Here is a 20,573-nt window from a genome sequence, read left to right on the forward strand (position 1 = left end):
GATCATGCTCATCAACATAACTCTTGTTCCTTTGTGTGTTGACTTCACCTCTGCAGGAGATTATGTCCTTTTCATTTTCCACATCATGGCAGGGATCAGCACTGTGCTTGTGGCCGGCTCTGTGGTCTGTGGCATCATCAGCACCCGCGCACTTCTAAGACAAAACCGCTTCATATTTATGCTGAACACCAGCATCTGTGACACGATGACCGGCTGCGGGATTTTCTACCAGTTTCTATTTGATGTGAGAGAGGGTTTCCTAGTTAAAAATGGGACTCATTACATTTTATCTTCTCTTCTTGGAGTTAATATCATGACGTTTCTATTTTCCCAGTTTGACAGATACTTTGCTATTTGTCATCCATTCTTTTATTGTCGTTTCATCAACATAAAAGTTGTTATATGTGTGAACATTTACAGTTGGGTACATGTTTATAGTCAGCTGCTCATACAGAGCATGGTGCCGCCAAATATAGCCGTGGATATGGCTGTGTACAGTAGGCTCAGTCTGTTGGTGATTATCATCACTAAAGTGTCCATGACTGTAAAGCTGCTCGTCGTGGCCAAATACCAGCTGCTGAGAGAGCCGCCGGGCCCAGAGAGAGACAGTAAGAAAGAGTCTCTGTTGATTATAATAATAGTGGTGATCTTTTTCCTGCTCCTCTGGCTTCCCAACATAATCTACTCCATTGTGAGTTCGATGTCAGGAGCATTCAATATATTCAGAAACGATGCGGTCAATCCGTATAAAATCTTGTCTCGAAGCAACGCTCTGTGCACTCCGTCTCTGTACCTGTGGGCGAGTCCTTCACTCAGAGCAGCCGTGTGGGAAACTGTGTGGAGCAAAATCTGCTGCTGCTGCAAAACACCACAACGGTTGGTTGTATTGACTGTGAAACAAAGTTTTGCATTTTTCATATTATATTAAATAATGAAAACGTTACATTTTTTGCCCTAAAAATAATAACAATAATGATGCATGTTTTTCTTTCAGGTCTAATAAGGTTTCATGGGTAACAGGGAGGATTTCAAAGTGACAAGTGGGTTTTGAGGGTTCAGAGTTACACACCAGGTTTGTTATTTCTGTTTTAAAAACTGCCTCTGTCCTCTCATAATACATAGAAACCCTGGCCATTCCTGCAGGCTGAAAGAGTTTGATGGAGAAATGACATTTTGATGATTTGCAAAGTTATTTACAACAAGATTTACTATTTAACAACAGAACCAGAGACATTTAGTCACTTGTGTTTGTTATTTGCATGTCTGTAAGATATATAGTTTTATTCCCAAAGACAATCACAGCAAGTACATCTTAATACAGATAATCTAGTTCTATCTATTTTTGCTATTATATGTCCTTATGTTCATATATATATACATATATTTATGTCTGTGTCTGAACATTCACTAATTTACTCTTGGGCTCTGGATTTTGCATTTTCTTTTTTCTTCTGTCTCCAGTAATTTTAGGTGAACCATCAAATGTGCTGAAATGTTGAGCATCTAACATTCAGTCATGCAGGGATACTCAGTTTTGCTGTTTGTCCGACTGTCTAATACTGTAAGGCTGTTATTTTGTTGCTTACCTTGAATTTATTTGTTTTCAGAAAAATGCTGTTAACTCTTTTCACTGTCCTGTCGGCTATACTGTCATAGGTTTTAGACTGAAATTTTATGTATAAGAAATACCTTCACCTGTGTGTCACCAACTGGTTCTAAACAGACAAAACCAGGTTTGGATAAAAGGATGAGTTAGAATATCTGTGAGGCTAAATGTCTGTTGAATCATGAATTACTTTAGATTTTCTTTCTAAAAAGTTTATAAGATCCCAAATTATGTACTTAGTGTTAACATTGTGATGTTTTTCATGTAAAATGTCATAAATAAACTTTGAATGCAGTATAAAGAGTGATGATGTTTGTCAGCAACAAAATACAATGTTGATCTGCTAAGTGTTGGGAAATAGGCTTCAGTTGTTATTAGTCTTTTCTTTTAGTATACAATCTTTGTGAAGTAATTTTTTATTATAAAATTATTCCTTTTTTATTTAACAATTGTGCAATTATGTTTTGTAAAAGAACCTGAACTTTGTATACAGAGAGATTTATTTTTTAATTATTTTTTATCAGATGTTTTTGGAAACATGTCAATAAGTTTTTCATCTAACTAAATTTAAATCATGTCTGTTTTGTTTGTTTATCTGTAAGATTACTTGTGAGTGGAGTGCAGGTTAAATTTTCCCTTGTTAATAACACAAAACAATTGTATAACTTAATCATCAATCATTTGATTGCTGTAAACTGGAACTTTTCCTTGGTGTGAAGAGTTTAGTGTTTGGAGTAAACCTCTCCACAGGTTTACCAGCTACCTGTGTTATCAGTGGTTAAAAATATATATTTTTAAAATTATCTTTGTAAAACTGTTTTGCTAGAGGTGGTTTGGAAAGGTGGTATGATTGAAGTATAGCAATGATTAAGTGATGTTTTGTCAAATAGATTTTATTTTTCAAAAAGAACTATTGAGGCTGCTTTTACTGTGTGTATTTTGTGTTTTTTTTAAATAAATGTACATTTCATGTTAATGTGCACTTAGTACATTTAGTAAGATGTTTAAAAGGTTTATTTTTATTGTGTATTTTCACATCTAACAGGTTGATGTCAGAGCTTCACAGGGAAGCAATTATTTTAGTATCTCATGTAATGCAGATTACCTAGAAATGTCCTTACTTTAGATGTTGGACATTAAACTACAACTTCCATCCATCCATCTATCCATTTTCTTTACCCGCTTCTCCATTCCAGGTCGCGGGGAGCTGGTGCCTATCCCCAGCAGTCACTGTGCGAGTGGCGGGGGACACCCTGGACAGGTTAAACTACAACTTATTTTATTTTATTTTATCTTATTTTATTTTATTCATTACTGAAAATCAGTAATTTTTGCGTGGAACTCATGTATCTTTTAGAATTGCAATAGGCGTCTAACTGACGTCCATTATACATTTAAACTAAATTTGATCTAAAACTTTTAATTTAATGTAAGTCTAGTTTTCGGCTACACCGATTATCTGTCTTTTCCTCTATTTAGACATCTGTATGTCTAAAAGGTGTTGAACCAATGATTACTTGAAACTTAGATGTTTACTAAACTGTCACTTTTTGACCAACTATGGACCAGTTCTAGCTAGATGTCTGACTAAAATTTAGCCATCTTTTCAATTATTAAATGATTGAAGAGATTAAACAAAACTAAAAGCAAACAAAAAATAATGACTTAAAGCAGCAATAAGTTGTAAAAAAATAAACAAAACAAAAAAAACTGAGGAAAGGCAGTTACATTAATGTGAAACACTACAACCTGTATATTAAACAGGTACTTCATGGACTATATAATAGTTTGGGTACATTAATAAAGCTTGGCTGTTTTTGATAAAAACGACTTGAAACTGAAGATTACTACAGATTAAAAACAGATCAGGGTCTGCAGAGAGCTCCAGATAGCCAAAATTTCAGAACCATGGATAGCTCTGTGAGCTGTGATTGACATGTTTTGTTTTTTGGGGGGTTTTCTTCATTGCAAAGAAAAGAAGGTTACATCATTACATCATCCACCTCTTGTATCTTATTTGTTGTGGGAGGAGATAGCCATGTTTCAGTATCTACATCTAGCATGAAGAGAAAGTAAATAAAACACAGATCATCTTCTGATCTTGCAGCACATCACCCCGGGTTGTTCTCACTGCACATCGTGATCATGCTCATCAACATAACTCTTGTTCCTCTGTGTGTTGACTTCACCTCTGCAGGAGATTATGTCCTTTTCATTTTCCACATCATGGCAGGGATCAGCACTGTGCTTGTGGCTGGCTCTGTGGTCTGTGGCATCATCAGCACCCGCGCACTTCTAAGACAAAACCGCTTCATATTTATGCTGAACACCAGCATCTGTGACACGATGACCGGCTGCGGGATTTTCTACCAGTTTCTATTTGATGTGAGAGAGGATTTCCCAGTTAAAAATGGGACTCATTACATTTTATCTTCTCTTCTTGGAGTTAATATCATGACGTTTCTATTTTCACAGTTTGACAGATACTTTGCTATTTGTCACCCGTTCTTTTATGGTCGTTTCATCAACATAAAAGTTGTTATATGTGTGAACATTTACAGCTGGGTACATGTTTATAGTCAGCTGCTCATACAGCGTGTGGTGTCGCCGACTACAGCCATGGATATTGCTGTGTACAGTAGGATCAGTCTGTTGGTGATTATCATCACTAAAGTGTCCATGACTGTAAAGCTTCTCGCCGTGGCCAAATACCAGCTGCTGAGAGAGCTGCCGGGCCCAGAGAGAGACAGTAAGAAAGAGTCTCTGTTGATTATAATTATAGTGGTGATCTTTTTCCTGCTCCTCTGGCTTCCCAACATAATCTACTCCATTGTGAGTTCGTTGACAGGAACACTGCCTATGTTCAGAAACGATGCGGTCAATCCGTATAAAATCTTGTCTCGAAGCAACGCTCTGTGCACTCCGTCTCTGTACCTGTGGGCGAGTCCTTCACTCAGAGCAGCCGTGTGGGAAACTGTGTGGCGCAAAATCTGCTGCTGCTGCAAAACACCACAATGGTTGGTTGTAATGACTGGGAAACAAAGTGTTGCATTCTAAATGATGTATTTGCTCTAAGATGTATTACAGAATTGATCACCTCCAGGTGTGATTACTGTATCTCCTTTTATTTCAGCTCCAGTTAGTCTCTGTTGTCCCCTCTGCAGCTGAAGTCTGCAGCCAGACTTCTGACCTGTGTCTCCTCTGTTCAGATTTTTACAAAAAACCTAATTCACATTAGTTTTCTCAGGCTTGTATTTGTAATTCAATTCCTTTGGCTTTTCAAGTCATCTGTTATGGTATGTATTAATGTATATTTTAGGCTTTTGTATATCTTTTCGTTTAAATGTTAAAATGTTTTTAGAGCTGTGATTTGGGGATTTATTGCAGCCCTTTTGTCAACTGTGGTTGTTTAAAATTTGCTTTACAAATAAATTTAATTAGATTAGATTTGATTTGATAATGAATGTGTAAAGATGTTGATCATTTCCAAGCTGCAAGTTTTCACTCTTAAACCTATATGTTTGACACAGGCCCTTATATTGTTTTGAATTTCACATTTTTTTTCTGTTAAAACAATAATAATGATGCATGTTTTTCTTTCAGGTCTAATAAGGTTTTCTGGTTAACTGGGATGAAGTCACAGTGACAGGTGGGTTTTAAACACCAGGTTTCTCATTTGTGGTTTTCTATCTGTCTCTGTTGTCACTCTTTTAATAAACAATCTGTCCCTTCCTACAAACTGAAGGAGTTTAGAAAAAGGTTTTTCATACTTTGCATTTGGCCTTATTTGATTATTTTTGCATACCTGAAAAATATTGTTTTGCTCCCATAACAATTACGACAATTAAAGTTAAGTATGGCTAATTTAGTTACATCTATCTTGGCCCATGTATTCATATATTTATATTTATCTTGCAGGAAGAGCCTAATGAAGCTGCCAGTTTCTTCACTGATTTACCACAAGGACAGCAGAAAGTGAACATGTAAATAGCTTAAAACCAGTGTGAGTCCTTCATCGCCCCGCTGGATGTTCTTTTCATGACTGAAATTAAACATACTTGGTAGAGTTTGCATATGCTACAATTGTTTTTACAAGTTTTTATTTTAATAAAAATATGAAATAGTTTACATCACTGTAGAAATTTGAATGATGGACACAGTGAGTGTTTTTCCTTCTTTCTCTCTCTCTTTCTTTCAGAACATGTCAAAAATATGTTAGTAAAGACTTTAATCCAAATGGTGGAGTCCAGAATTCAAATTGTTTTCTGTCAACATGCTGCCATCTGCTGGAAATCAGTCGATCCTGTCACACTTTGTAGTTGTTATCAGCACAGATGCACTGTTTGGATCACAACATAAATATTTGCTGCTGCTATATAAGGCACATAAGACCACCAGAGCCAAACATTCTTTTTCTCTATGCCTGTAAGATCACTTCACAGTGAAGTGCATGTTAATGTTAATTTTTCCCTGTACTAACAACAGAAATGCTGTGTAATTTAATCACAACAATCGACCAAACACTTGTTTATAATATAAACAGGAGGCTTTTATTAACGTAATTAAGGGCCATCCACGTAGTGCAGTTTCATAATGTTATTAAATTGGTTGTTTATCAAAAATAAATTGTAAAACACCTGTAACTTTTATTTAAAATGTTCAAATTTTCATTGTTTCAAGTAACATGTTGTAGAGCAGTTTTATGACAAAGCATTTGGGCCAAAACTCATTTCAAATGGACTGAGGCAAAGTGGAAAACTGTTCTGTGGTCAGACTAATCCAAATTTGAAATTATTTTTGGAAACTACACGCAACAGATCCTCCATATTAAAGAGGAGAGCGACCATCCAGCTTTTTATCAGCATATAGTTCAAAGACCTGCCTCTCTGATGGTATAGGGGTGCATTAGTGCCTCTGACATGGGCAGCTTACAAATCTGGAAAAGCACCATCAATGTATAACAGTATATACAGGCTTTAGAACATATGTGCCCAACCAAATGACATCTTTTTCAGGGAAGGCCTTGCATATTTCAGCAAGAAATTGATAAACCTCATACTGCATCAGCAGCATGGCTTCATATAGAAGAGTCTGGGTGCTGAACTGACCTGCTGGGAGACCAGGCCTCTCACCAGCAGAAACAATTTGACACAAACAAACAATTAATCCAGCAAAGACGACCCAGGACTGTTGAACAGCTAATCCTGCATCAGACAAGAATGGGACAACATTCCCTCCAAAACCTCCAGCGGCTGCTCTCCTCAGGTCCTTGATGTTTACAAACTGATGTTAAAAGAAGAAAAGATCTTTCATAGTGGCTCCGTCTCAATTTTTTTTTTTGGATGTGTCGTTGCCATAAACATAAAATGACTTTTTTTCCTCCTAAAAACTGTACAATTTCCTGTTGAATTGTTTGACACGCTCACAATGTTCCACCCTGAACAAAATGAAACTTGATGAAATTCAAAAAGCATACATTTTGCTTTCATTCACATTTTACACCACAGCCCAACTTTACTGGAATTAAGTTTGTATTTTAAAAAAAATACAAATCACAAGTTGCTAAAATGACCAAACTAACAAACAAGAGGAGGTTAAGGCTTTGTGTGTTGGAAAGCAATAAAACATGATGACATTTAGGATGATATCAGGCAGGTCTGGGTGTTATTGTCCAGGCACCTCACAGCATATTTAAACCAATGGCTCTGATTTAAGTACCATTAAAGATGCTTCTGTTCAACATGACAGCCTCTGCTGCAGGAGGAGTCCCTCTCTCGGTGGACTTCAGCAGCCCCGAGGATTATTTCATCTTTATCTTCCAGATTGTATTTGCAACAACTACAGTTCTCGTGGCAGGGACAGTGGTGATCAGCATCTCTGCCACCGGGGCTCTCCGCGTGCAGAACAGGTTCATTTTCATGCTGAACACGAGCGTGTGTGACACGCTGACCGGCCTCTCGGTGTTTTATCTGGGCCTGTTCGACGTTCAGGAGGGGTACCCGTCCAGAAACGGGACATACAACGTGCTGTCCTCTCTGTTAGGGGTTAACATATTGACCTTTCTGTTCGCGCAGTTCGACAGGTACTTCGCGGTGTGCCGCCCTTTCATTTACAGCCGTTTCATCAGCAGACAGTTTGTGATCAGCGTCAACATCTTCTGCTGGTTTTATAATTGCGCCCACTTGCTGGCCAGGAACCTGCTGCCGGTTTCCAAATCCATCCAGCTGTACGTGCTCAGCGTCGTCTTACTGCAGATCATCGTGCTCACAAAGGTGGTCATGACCGTCAAACTGTACGTCGTGGCCCGGTACCAGCTGGAGAGAGAGCCCCCCGGACCGGACCGAGACAGCAAGAGAGAGTCGCTGAAAATTGTCATCTTCGTCGTCATAAGTTTCCTGGTCCTGTGGAGTCCGTCTTTTGTGAATATCATCATCAGGCTGGTGGTGGGAGGGGGCCTGAGTTTCAGGAACGAGGCCACCAACCTGTTCGCGATCCTGGCGCGTTTTAACGCCGTGTGCACGCCGTCCGTGTACCTGTGGGGGAGCGCGGCCCTGAGGGCGGCCGCGGCGCGGACTGTGTGGGGCCGGGTGTGTCCGAGGTGCAGGAGGAGGTGAGGGAGGCCGGGAAACAAACGAACTAACATGGATTTCACTGAGTTTATGTCGTTGCTGATTAAAGTTTCCATTTTTTCCCTTCAGAGTTGGATCCTGCCCGAAGTCTGAGAGACACTGAGACACAGAGGGCCCTCTGGACTTTATTTTAATTATCCTTGATCGCAAATATAATATATAAATCATAAAGCTTTATTTATAATCGTTTGTTTGTTTTTGTCTTTCATCACAGGACCTTAAAATGTGTCAAACCATCTGCATTCACAAAGACAACACCAGAATCAAATATTAGTTCTCTTTAAAGTGTCTACCTGTTTTAGATCTCGTGACAGATTCAAAGAAATAATAAAAATATATTTTATTAGGAAAATAGAAAATAGAAAGTGTCTATGCATGTCATATGGTTAATAATAATAATAATAATAATAATAATAATAATAATAATAATAATAATAATAATAATAATAATAATAGGGAATTAAAAAGTGATATCTTTTGTATTAAATCACAAGTAAATGAATCTCTTGGATTAATAATTATTATTAATTAAGTATTTAGAATTTCATGGCTGGATATAGATTACCTATTTTTTCTCAATAATGTTTTTGTTGTTGTTTGTTTATGAAGTCTTATATGTCCTCTGTCAGCCCACTTGCAGCTGAATGCACCTATTAAATTAGTTTTTTATTGCTCTTTAAAATGTTTACAGTTTCAGACCTTGTAAAAAAGTTGGAAAGACAAATTGAAAACAATTATTTAAAAAAGGAAATATAAAACGCTGTTTCAGTGCAGAAAAAAATATTTATGTAAAATATTTATTTATCTTTAGGGCAAAAAATAGGGAAATAAGAAAAAGGTGAAAACTAATGGCTGGTTATAGGTTTTCTCCCCCCAACACTATTTCTGAAAGATTTTTCTGTATTTGTGTTCCAAAATGAAACAATATGATATATGTTGTAAAAAATATGCAGTTATATTTCTATTAGGTCTCACTTTTGGTAATGGTTTCCTCTGATCTCCTTTGCTAGGAAAGCTGGGGTTTTTTGGGTTGTTTTTTTATATCATCACTCGTTTTTTTATGAAGCACCATAAGAGCATGTCAGAGAAACATAATATTGTGTGCAATCACACAAAAGACTTCCCTTTACCTGCTGCAAATGATTATAGTCACTTCTGCAGGGATGAATGTTTTCTGACAAACTGTGTGATCCTGATATGTTCAGCTGTGCCGGTTTCACTGTGGTCTGTTTGTTTCTAATAAAACAGTGTTTATGATAAAGACATGTTTCACCTGAGACCTGTTTCATTGTGGGCTGGCTGAAGGCATGCACACTACTGACATCCTGTTTCTCTTTATTGTGTTCATGCTTCATAGCCTACAGTGATTTATTTTCTGTGTTCAGGTTTTCTATCTTCAACTTTTACAATTTTGTTGAACAATACAAAATCAGTGAATGGCTTCTGTTTTGTCATTTCTGGTCCAATGCTGCCACCTTAAGGGTATTTTTGGCATGTTCGGCTTCTACTATGTATCAGGTTTAACTTGGACCTGTTTACATTTGTGAAGCTTTCAACTTCCCGTTCTGTCTTTTTCCAGAACATTTTTTCGACTTCTTTATAAATTTATAGTGTAAAACAAACAAACAAATTCAAAAACAAAAGTGTAAGAACATACATAGTCTGTATTTTGGAAACATTGGTGTTTGTTAGAGAGTGGCTTCATTTTTACAGAGTTTAACTTTACTGAGCTGCTTCATCTCTTTTATTCCTGTCTTCTTTCAGAAGTCCAGGGACTCGGGTTGCACCTTTGTGCAGCAAATCCTTTTTCTCCTTCTGCATCGGCATGGATTCCTTTTTCCACTTCTCATCTGCAACGAGGGGGTTAATAACAGATTAGGGACTGAAATTATGAAAACTGAAAATTGTGTACGTCTGTTCTGAGAACTTTTGACTTTCTTGATATTTGTCTTTACAGATTTTGGATATAAATATTAGAACAGACTCATATAACAATAAGTCATTGTTTGGTCCCATGAAGCTGCATTATATTCACATAGGATTGGTGTTTTTTGTTTGTTTTTGTCTTGTATTTCTGCACAACAGATGCATTAACTGCAGGCCTTAAATAAAGCAAGTTATTCTTTAGATATTTTCTTATGGTTTGGGATCATAAAGACAATATTTACATATTGTTGTCAGACTTTAATGTGTTCACCCAAGAAATAACAGACACACAATTTGACTTGCAAATGTAAAAAGTTAATAAAATACTTGAAAGACTTCAATAGATTAATTGGAGCACATGGAGTGTTGGTGCTGATGAAACAAGTCCATGGTCCCTCACAGAGAACAGAAATACCAAAAGGTTGGCAATAACTGTGTCTGTCTGTTAGCAAAATATCTGATGAAGCACTGAGTAGATTTTAATGAAACTTTCACAAAATAATCTTTTGATTAACATAAATGGTAAATGGCCTGCACTTGTAGTCCAAGGACCCCAAAGGTCTTCACACTACAATCAGTCATTCACCCATTCATCCACATCTACAACTGATTATCTTTTGGAGTCAACCTGATTTAAGATGGCTGCCACAGCAAACTGACCTTAAAAAACACAAAAATAGCCATAACTCGGTCAGTTTTATGAGAGTTGGGCTAAAATTGAATGTGGTAGTAGCTGAGAGTTACACAGAACACACACTCTGAGAGTGAGATCTTGTGTTATTGTGTGAGATTTCTTGCTTTCAGAATTTGACCAAAACGTTCCTTTGAGAAATACTAAGTCTTTAACTGTTTGTGTTTTTACTAGAAAAAAGAGGAACTTGTTTCTAAGTAGGTAAAACCTTTAAGGAGCTAGTTTAAATTTAAAGAGTGACATCAATAAGACACCTGTGTTTTTAGTTTTCTAACACACATATACTGATGTTAAAATGCACTTTTTATAAAAACTATATTATTTATTCACTCTTTTATTAGAGACTTTAAATGTGTGACCATAACTACAACAAATATCAAGAACTGATATATATTTAAGAACCCGTTGAACAGAATAACATGGGTTCACAGAGACTTACTTTAAATGGACATTTCTTTACTCGAGCCACTCACCGGACACATGACACAAGCAACACATAAATGAAGAAAGAACATGAACAAGGCAGGAAGCAGGAAGCTCTTTTAATAGTCACGTCTTTTGCATGTCACAAAACCACCAAATTACGCAGAAACACCAACACACAAACACAAAAATAAGAACAAGAGACAAACAGTGTGAAGTCTGACTAAAGGTCACACTCAACTAGACTCCTCGAAACAAGACTTCTGATTCATCAACAATATTAGATATTAATTAAAGGACTTCCTCACTGGGATCTTTTTCTCCAGATACAGAAACTGTAGCAGTTTTTAGTCTCTGTTTTGTTAAGACCTCAGTTAACTCACAAAACTTTCTGCTCCTCACCAGACTCCTCCTTAGAGATCAGTGTTTTATCAAATTTAAATAGTTAATAAATACATCAACAAATAAATAGTTTAAGTACACTCACAAGTAAAGTTAATAAAAAAAAGTGTTGTACTGATAATCTCTTAATAGATTAAAAATACTAATAAATATTAAATAGAAACACTTCCTTTTCTGAACCATAAATATGTGAATAGACAGACGGGGGACGTCATAAAAAAGTCATAAATACGACATACAAGAGAACATTGCAGACATGTTAACACGCAGGACAGCATGTAAAGTGCAAAAGCTGACAGCGATGGGCTCAAATAATTTCAGTGGGTTACATTTTTCCAAGGAGTCCACTGACTCCACTCTGAGAGGGTCAGCGAGTCCCTGGAGCGAACCCTCAGCTTGCTGATCTCCCTCGGGATCAGAGTGGACAAGGAACTTTGTATCTAAGGTCAGACAGATCACACAGTCAGAAACAAAAAACAGCAGTCATGGCAGACGTGCCTGAGTGTCAGTGAGAGGTTCTATACGTACCATGCCATCATCCCTGAACACGTATTGAATCTCATGCTCCAGGCTGAAGAAGCTGTGAGGAGTGGACCAGCTGGACGGAGGACCGACGGTCACGTTCAGCTTCTGATCCACTTTCTGGCACCGGACAATGTGAGGACTATCAGGGACAACTGGAACAGCAGAGACATAGTTAACTAAAAGCCTAGCATTATGTGAAGGAATGCATTTTATTAAAACAAAAACAAGGTTTGGTTGACAAAGCCAAGGACAAAAACATTATTGCCTTTTGTGTTTGGTGGTGGATGATAAACATGAAAAATTGAATAAACAATCATTAACATGCTGATGAGTAATGACATGAATGCTAATGTTTGAAGACTTAGAAATGTAAAACTGAAGCCCTATTATGGCACTAATGATCTATTTTACATCTTTTATAACATTATCTTTCAGGAACAATGATGGTGATTTAGTATGTTGAAGAATGATTTGTTTCTCACTGATGTCTCGGAGGTAAAACGACTTGGTTCTCCTGAAGAAGTGTAAGTTGTCGGTGGCCTCGACGGTGACCTCCAGCATGGTTCTTTCCTCGGCGTACGGTGAGAGGGCGTGGGACAGAACAAACTGGTGGCGGTTACTGCTGCTCACCCAGTTACACGACTCCTGACCTTTAGTGCTACAGAAAGAAGCCATAAAACAGATTTTAAGTGAGATATTTTGCACAGAAACACACACTGTTACACACACTTATATCGGTTTATTAGTCTGTATTGGGACATGATGCATCACTGTGAACAACCACTGATGGTGTTAGTTTACTTCTGTAAACTTTGTGCTATTTTAGCCATTTATATATATACTGGGATATATACTGGGATCTATCTTAGTCCTTCAAAAACATTGCTCTGTTTGAAATCTGCTTCAGCATATAGCATTCTGTTTTTGTCTTCTTATGTAATACAACAACTACTTTTAGCTTGAAGCTAGTCTTTTGACACTTTTAGCTTTTAGCTACTGTTCTGCTACTTTTAGATTTTAGCTACATTTAGGTTCTAGATAGTCTTTTGACACTTTTAGCTAGCCTTTTGCTAATTTTACCTATTAAATAGCAATTTGCCACCTTCATCTTTTAGTTAACCTTTTGTTATTTTAGGATTAACTAGCCTTACGCTAATTTTAGCATCTAGAAGCCTTTTGCTGTTCTTAGCTAGCATTTTGCTACTTTTAGCTCGTGTTCTGGTTCGTTTAGCTTTTAAAGGTTCTGTTCTGTTTCAACTCAGTTTTATGTTGTTCAGGCTAATTTCAGCAAAGTCATTCAGCATTCAACGTTCACGCTGCATTTTAACAGAAAATGCTTTTTTCTTACCATTCTTGGCCAAGTCCATAGCGCAGTGCTTTGAATCCACGGTGGTTCCAGCTGCAGGTGAAGTTACAGTCATAAGACTTTGCGCGACATTCTGAAATGAAACACAATGTGAGTGCATACAGGCACATCTATAACTGTTCAGTTAAAAACAAGCCTGTGTAAGATTTTTTAATTTAGCATTAAGTCATAAAATGTTGCATGTATTCACTCAGAAATTCAGGTAGTTTTGAGACATTAAACTGTATTTGCTGGAGCAATACTGCCTAAATATAAGCATCTTAAGTTCATCTATGTGAGAGACACATTTCCAGCGTTTTTTTATATTATGAAATGCAGAATAAAGAAGATGATTTCACCTATCTCCTCATCGACCTCAGCCTCCTGCAGCAGATAGGTTGATGATAACTTCTCCTCCCCCGTCCAACAGGTGTATTCTCCCAGAAAGGGCTCCTCTATCTCCTGCACAATCAGATTTTTACCATCCTTCTCAAGGTAGTCATCGAAACCCACTTCTTCACCATCCATCTTCCATGTGACGGGCTCACTGCTCGCCGTCCTGCAAGTCAGCGTGACCGGGTTCCTGTCATTCCTTTTTGCAATCACAACTGGACAGAACAGAAAATAAGTTCATATGTGCACAAAAACACAATGTGCCCCCCCAAAAACATTTTAACTTAATGAAAAGACCTACAGTTTTCTGGGAAGCGGTGGAGTCCATGTGCTCCCGTTAAGCTGATCAACAGAAGCTCAGCTATCCACGATGAAAGAGTCATCTGAAACAGAAAAAATCAAAATCAACCATTACTTTCTTTAAACGTTCAGCTTGCAATCAAATTATAGATACATTATTAGTTGAAAAGTTGATACAGTAAAGCAGAATGCCCTTTGACTGTATGACCTTAAATTAGATGACCAGAATATTAGTATAACATATTTTTTAAAAAACTGGTATATTAAGCATCAAATTCCGTTATTTGTAATGATTTCTTACCATTTGAAAAGAGTTGCCCTGCACACAGGCTGTAGAAAGGCAAACGCAGAAGTTCAGAGGGAGTGAACCCAAAAATGTAACCTCTAACTGCCCACGGAGCTTCATTTTTATAGCAAACATCAACACCCTCATGCAACCCCCTTGTAACACCTTTGGAGGTGTGAATGAAACTGACCAATACAGTGATTCACTGATAGGAGCCCACGGCAGGCGGTGACACGCTGCATTTCCTCCATTCTGATTTGCATACTAAAGTTAAAAAAACAAAAAACAACAAAACAAAACAAGGAAACTGTGAGTTTCGAACAAGTTTGTGAGAAATAAGAAATGCGTGTTCACTGAAGGCGGGGGGTGCCCACTGACATTTAATCAGTCCTTATGCTGAAACATTTCAGACACAGTGGACTGCATTTGTTTAGCAAAGCTGGATCCACGCATGCAAGACCCACGCACCCACCCACACACACACACACACACATCTAAAACTTTTACAGGAACAAAACATTTTTGATATAAACAGCTATAATCTGATGATAACTGAAATCAATTTTGTTAACAATTAACTCACAAAAACAATTAATTGCTGCTTTCCAGTTTTTGAATACAGAAACATTTTTTGTCTGAATGAAGAAAGTTCTTTCTTAGATTAAAGCTTTTATTTTTAAAAACACAAACATCTTAATGCTGACTAGAATTTTTACTGTTTCCTAACAGCAGATGTGTAAATACACACACACATATAAAGGAGGAATGAATATCACCTGCAGCCTTTCATGATTTAGACTTCAAGATGGCCACCATAGCCACATCTCATGAGATGTGTTGATGCGTTAAGGATGACCCTCACCTACTACTACCTAAACTTTACCTCATTATCTGTAAATCTGAGTGAGCTGTAGCCAATTTTGTGTTGGCAAATGTAGATTAGCTGTTACTTTCTGAAAGTTTCATTAAAATCCATCAACTGATTCATGAGATATTTTGCTAACTAATGAAGTTAAACAAACAAACATACATACATATTTATTTTATGGCTATATTTTCACCGATGTTGGCTTCAAAACAGGTTTCAGTTCAGCTCAAAAACATTATTGCCGTTTCGCCCTCAGTGGTGGATAATAAATATTCAGCTAAAACATCTCAACATTAAACAAAAGTGTAACTTTACTTTAATCAAAAAACCCAGAAATAATCTATCATCATCACCATCCCCAACAAAGATCATTGGCTTTCCCCAATAATACCACCAAAAAGATTTCTGCTATTCCTAAAGTGCAAGACTGTGAAAAATGTCACAGGGGAAAAGAAAGATGGATCAGCAGCAGGATTTCCCCTGTCGGTACAACCCTTCTTTGTAAAATGTCAGCTACTGGAATAGAAAAAAAGACTTATGTGTTTCCTCACTCATACTCTAAATAGATGTTTTGTTCCTGTTATATATGTGAAGTCACTCTGCTATGACCTTCTAACACTCAGGAAGGCTTCATTAGTATTCTGTGTTAAAAACCTCTCTGGAGTTTAGGTGAATTCAGCGTCTGCAGAACAACATGCTTCATGTAAACATGTTAGAAAATATGTACAGTTCACCAGAAAACAGCCAAGTGTAGGTTTCAGTTCCTCTAAAGGTTTTCAATGACATATTCTCGAGAGTGTCGGGGGGCATTTTTAATCTTCGAGTGCAAAAATACTCATTCAATACTTATACATGATACATATTCACAGCCAAAAGTGGTCGGTGGGCGGAAACCTGACAAGAAAGTACATCCAAGAACATTTAACAGAATTCACTGGACTAAACAACTTTACATTTCAAAAACACATCATATTTGTTCAGAGTTATTTAATGTTTACTAAATGTTTAGTAGAAAATGATGTTGCCAGAACAGCTTTCTTGTCACTGCTAGCACACAAAACAGTGTTTACAAGATGTATGCTTCAAGGCCAAACAGCAGGTATACGGGCTATGATCAATCAACTGTACCTCAAATCATACAACATCTTAAAGGCCTGTCAGTCACTGTTTATTTTATATGTATGTGTAGTTATCTTTTGTCACTTCAAATTGCCCCGTGGCAAAAAATAAAGGGATCTGAATTTAATTTGAATTTGCTTCATCTTTGAAAAGATAATTTTAGAAACTTAGTAAATTCTGAAAAATCAAAAACATGGCATCTACTTTCTGCTCACACAGGCTGCCTTTTTAGAACAAAATCTGAATTCAGATGGTCGTATCACTGTTGGTCAAATCTTATGAAAGCTAAAAAATACAGAAGAACAGAGTAAATACATTGGTCAAGTCACTACAAAGCAATAAAGAGGAGAAAGAAAGAATCAGTTTTCAAATGATGATTTCATTTATTAGGGGAAAAAATAAACTATCCAAATCAACCTGGCCCTATGTTAAAAGTATCCTTCCCTTTATTAAATCACAAATTTACTGGGATCAACCACACGTTTTGGAAAGCTGAGTCACAGTTTCATCCGGCCACACACAGGCTGGATTACTGGCCGAACCGTAGAAACAAAAATTCACCTAAATTAAACCATTATCCACAAATGGAGAAACCATGGAACAGTGGTGAACCTTCCCAGGAACAAAATGGCTCCAAGAGCTCATCAATGACTCATCCAGGTCCGAAAAAAAACATCCAGAACATCTAAAGCTCTGCAGGCCTCAGTTCAGGTCAGCATTTATGGTTTAACAGGAAGAAGACGACGAAGGGCAAAAATAGCCTCCGTGTGAGAGTTCCCAGGCTAAAACCAACAACAACACAAAGGCTCGTCTCACATCTTCATCATCTGCTCCACGTTCAGGAAAACATTCTGTGGACCGACGAGACAAAAGCAGAACTTTTTTGGAAGGTGTGCGTCTCGTTACACCTGCTGTAAAACAAACACCGCATTTCAGAAAAAGTGTCGTACCAACAGTCAAACATGGTGGTGGTAGTCTGATGGTCTGGGGTTGCTTGGATGAAGAATACTTTATTTTTACAGCACTGTAATTCATAAGAGAATGAATGAATAAAATGAGCATAAAGTTATAAGAAAACTGATTTCGTAGTTTGATAGACACCAAAAGTTCTCAACTGTGGAATATGTGTCTTAATACGCTCAACAAATAAAACATTTTATTCTGAACCTACATTTAGCTTGGCTATGTTATTATTAAACCCTGAATATCCAGAATGAGTTAATAACACGAGGTAAGTGTCATGCAGCGTTAATTCTACTTTCCTTACTAAGTGGAACAACACGAGGGGCTGAATTTGCAGCATTCAGTTCAGCTGTGTTCTATGTAAATCATCCTGCGACAATTAAACTATTTTAAAATTGTTTTTGTCAAAGCAATCACGCTGCGATCACAAGTTTTACTCCCAGAGACAACTTGTCCTGAATTTAGTGTACAAGTGATCCATTTACTCTGTTAGTGTCTGCTGTTAGTTAAAAATATAACCATGAATTTCAATATATAACCCAATTAATACATTATTTGATTATAAAGTTGTAAATAATGAGCGTAGCGTATATAAAAGAATGTGAAATGTAATCTTTATTATATAATTAAGGTTGGCATTACAATATAGGAGAAGCGGCGTGAGGAGAAGGTTGTGCACATGATACTGAATTACTTTACTCTGAACTGTAGAACAAGCCAAAAGAGTAATTAGTGTCAGTTTTACTCATTTTAGCCCAATTGACGACGCACCTAAAACAAACATCAAGTTCTGTCTGTAGCCACGAAGAAATGAGAGATCAACAAAAGATTTCTCTGCTGAATGTGACGACCCGAGGAAAACGCTGAAAAGCTCCACCGGCGCCGGTTAGTTCGCCTCGTTCTTTGAAGCCTCATCAAAGTTTTCAACAAGATCTGAAAATGGGGGGAAAAAAAAGGAGAGATAAGGAAAACAGACAGAAAACACAAAGAAATATAGTTAAAAACGTCTTAAGATCTTTTTGTATACAAACAGAATTTAGTTTTTCATTTTAATACGATTAATATAAAGTCACATGATTTAAATCAGTGACAGTATTCATCCATATACACTGAGGGAATTTATATTAGACCTAATGAGATTATACAGATCACATTTCACAAAATCCTGTCCAGAGCAGAATGTTTCAAAAATATTATTTTATTTGTTAAAAAAGGCAAACATCTCAGGAAGCTTTCCAGCTGCTGCTCTGCTCATTTTAATGCAACTACACAGTAAGGAGTTAACATATTATTTTAACATAAGAAAGTGTAATTGTGCTTGCCTGGAACCTCATCATCCTCCTCTTCAGCAGCAACTATAGGGGCAGTGTTCTCTCCACCTAGGAGAAGAAATTGAAGCTCAGTAATGCTACACATAAAACTGCTAAAAAACACAAGAGGAATTTTGTTTGTTTGTACCTGGTTTGGGCAAGGTCTCTGCTAGTCTCCTGAGGCTGGTAAGACTGTCGGCTCCCAGCTGGTTTAGGATTCCTGGTAGCATCTCTGTTAGCTGCTTGTTTTCAGCGTGCCCCGTGATCGTGAAAGTGCTGGCAGCCAAGGACGCCTGAACTTTTGGGTTATTAAAATGGATCACTGTGCCCTGGTTCGTGAACATATTAACCTGAAGCAAAGGAAGAAGGGACTGAGTAAAGTTTAAGGAAAGCGACAGCAACACTGTCACTGTCAACACTAATTCAAGCCTTGAACTAATTAAAACCACTTAAAAATGATTTACTCTTCTTTATGTGTTTTTGTTAACTGTTGTTTTATGTCTTGAGAAAGTTAATACTATTTTTAAGAGGATAAGTGAATGAAAGCATCATCAGTCGCTGCAGTGCAGAGCATGGCTTTCTGCTGTACATAGAAGACGTTATTTTAATTACCTCCTCAATACCAGAGATATTGTTGACACCCAGTTTTTTTAGTGAAAACTGCAGCTTCTTATCATCCGCTGTAGCTGTTCTGTGCACAACCTTCTTCTTCCTGCGGGCCGATCCCTACGTGGTACAATGACTTGCTTCAACACATAACCCAGAGACCTCAAACAACATTTATTTTGCAGCAACGCATGTAACTCACCTTGCCACCTATGCGGACCTGCGCCTGCAGTTTGGCAAGCTTCTCCTGGTTCATTATCGACTCCTTCATCTGATACATGAAATAGGATATAGCGTCAGTGCTTCATAAAAGAAAGCAAAAGCTGACATAAAACATAGAGAACAGTGATCCCATTAATTTAATTTGAATAGTGACACAAAGTCAATCGGCTTTTTTAGGCCATTCTAATTAGTTTTGAGATGACAAACTAGATGTGAAAATGCTTTTAACACTTCTTACTTTCCCTTACCCAAAATGACACCTAACAAAATTGTAAGCACTAAATGTGTAACTTCAGTTAACAAGAAATATGAGGTAAGATGAATGCCAGATATAAAGCTCCCTAAAAATCCCCCCTCAGTTTCGCCCCCCCCCTTTTTTTTTGCAAACCACCAAAAACACTCAGCTGTCAAAAGGCTCAAAATAGCTGCATGTCTTTAGAGTGTCGTGTTAGAACAGCTAAAGCTTTAATCTAGGATTTAAATGTGATCTAAGTTGGCGATTAACTTTATTTAACCTGTCAGCATGGGGCAGACTCTTTATTTTTGCCATCCTTTGGAAAACCTGGTTCTTTTGTCAATGAAACAGCCGGCGAGTTTAGCATGCGAAGCTAAACAGCTAGCTTGGGCCTCTTCGAAATGGCATTAAAACTGAGGTTTGCCGGAAGTTTTCATCGCATTTAAACCCGCAATGTGTCGATCAGGAAAATGACATGTGCCAAATTGCGATTAAACAGGTATGACATAGGTAAAAAATTACAGACACGTGCGAACAGACCTGAGATTGTGTAAACACGCGGGTCACACAACAGTCGATAAAAGCTGAAAGGAGGGAAGCCCGGAAGTGACGTACTATAACTAGCGAACGTACTGGTGTTCTCCCGAAAAATGTACCCCCGCCGTCAAACCCATAGCCTGCCATAAAAAGTACGACATAATTGTCAAAATTAAGTAATTCTACC

General features: G+C 37.4%; 5 protein-coding genes across 5 annotated transcripts; 3 read left to right on the plus strand and 2 right to left on the minus strand.

The window, feature by feature from the left end:
* The first annotated feature begins 4 nt into the window (after positions 1 to 4).
* Positions 5 to 1,037, plus strand: LOC108233615 (tachykinin-like peptides receptor 86C). Its single transcript, XM_017412188.1, has 2 exons — positions 5 to 876; positions 995 to 1,037. The coding sequence occupies exons 1-2, from the start codon at positions 5 to 7 to the stop codon at positions 1,035 to 1,037; spliced, it is 915 nt and encodes a 304-aa protein (XP_017267677.1).
* Positions 1,038 to 3,654: 2,617 nt separating this feature from the next.
* On the plus strand, positions 3,655 to 4,749 carry LOC108233616 (kappa-type opioid receptor-like). The gene is made up of 2 exons (XM_017412189.2): positions 3,655 to 4,623; positions 4,740 to 4,749. The coding sequence occupies exons 1-2, from the start codon at positions 3,752 to 3,754 to the stop codon at positions 4,747 to 4,749; spliced, it is 882 nt and encodes a 293-aa protein (XP_017267678.1). The 5' UTR covers positions 3,655 to 3,751.
* Positions 4,750 to 7,347: 2,598 nt separating this feature from the next.
* LOC108233617 lies at positions 7,348 to 8,220 on the plus strand. The gene has a single exon (XM_017412190.1). The coding sequence runs from the start codon at positions 7,348 to 7,350 to the stop codon at positions 8,218 to 8,220; it is 873 nt and encodes a 290-aa protein (XP_017267679.1).
* A 1,468-nt stretch (positions 8,221 to 9,688) lies between these two features.
* Positions 9,689 to 14,769, minus strand: si:dkey-88e18.2 (interleukin-12 subunit beta). Its single transcript, XM_017412254.3, has 8 exons — positions 14,542 to 14,769; positions 14,242 to 14,323; positions 13,907 to 14,155; positions 13,551 to 13,641; positions 12,685 to 12,860; positions 12,206 to 12,354; positions 11,292 to 12,117; positions 9,689 to 10,085 (listed from the first exon to the last, which is right to left on the minus strand). Exons 1-7 carry the CDS (start codon positions 14,671 to 14,673, stop codon positions 11,995 to 11,997), a joined length of 1,002 nt encoding a protein of 333 aa, XP_017267743.2. The 5' UTR covers positions 14,674 to 14,769; the 3' UTR covers positions 9,689 to 10,085; positions 11,292 to 11,994.
* A 3,299-nt stretch (positions 14,770 to 18,068) lies between these two features.
* On the minus strand, positions 18,069 to 20,485 carry LOC108233674 (transcription factor BTF3-like). The gene is made up of 6 exons (XM_017412270.2): positions 20,390 to 20,485; positions 19,595 to 19,663; positions 19,399 to 19,512; positions 18,935 to 19,136; positions 18,799 to 18,855; positions 18,069 to 18,409 (listed from the first exon to the last, which is right to left on the minus strand). The coding sequence occupies exons 2-6, from the start codon at positions 19,661 to 19,663 to the stop codon at positions 18,363 to 18,365; spliced, it is 489 nt and encodes a 162-aa protein (XP_017267759.1). The 5' UTR covers positions 20,390 to 20,485; the 3' UTR covers positions 18,069 to 18,362.
* Positions 20,486 to 20,573: the final 88 nt, after the last annotated feature.

Source organism: Kryptolebias marmoratus, linkage group LG1 (genome assembly GCF_001649575.2).
Source record: "Kryptolebias marmoratus isolate JLee-2015 linkage group LG1, ASM164957v2, whole genome shotgun sequence".
In the NCBI taxonomy this organism is placed as follows: Eukaryota; Metazoa; Chordata; class Actinopteri; order Cyprinodontiformes; family Rivulidae; genus Kryptolebias; species Kryptolebias marmoratus.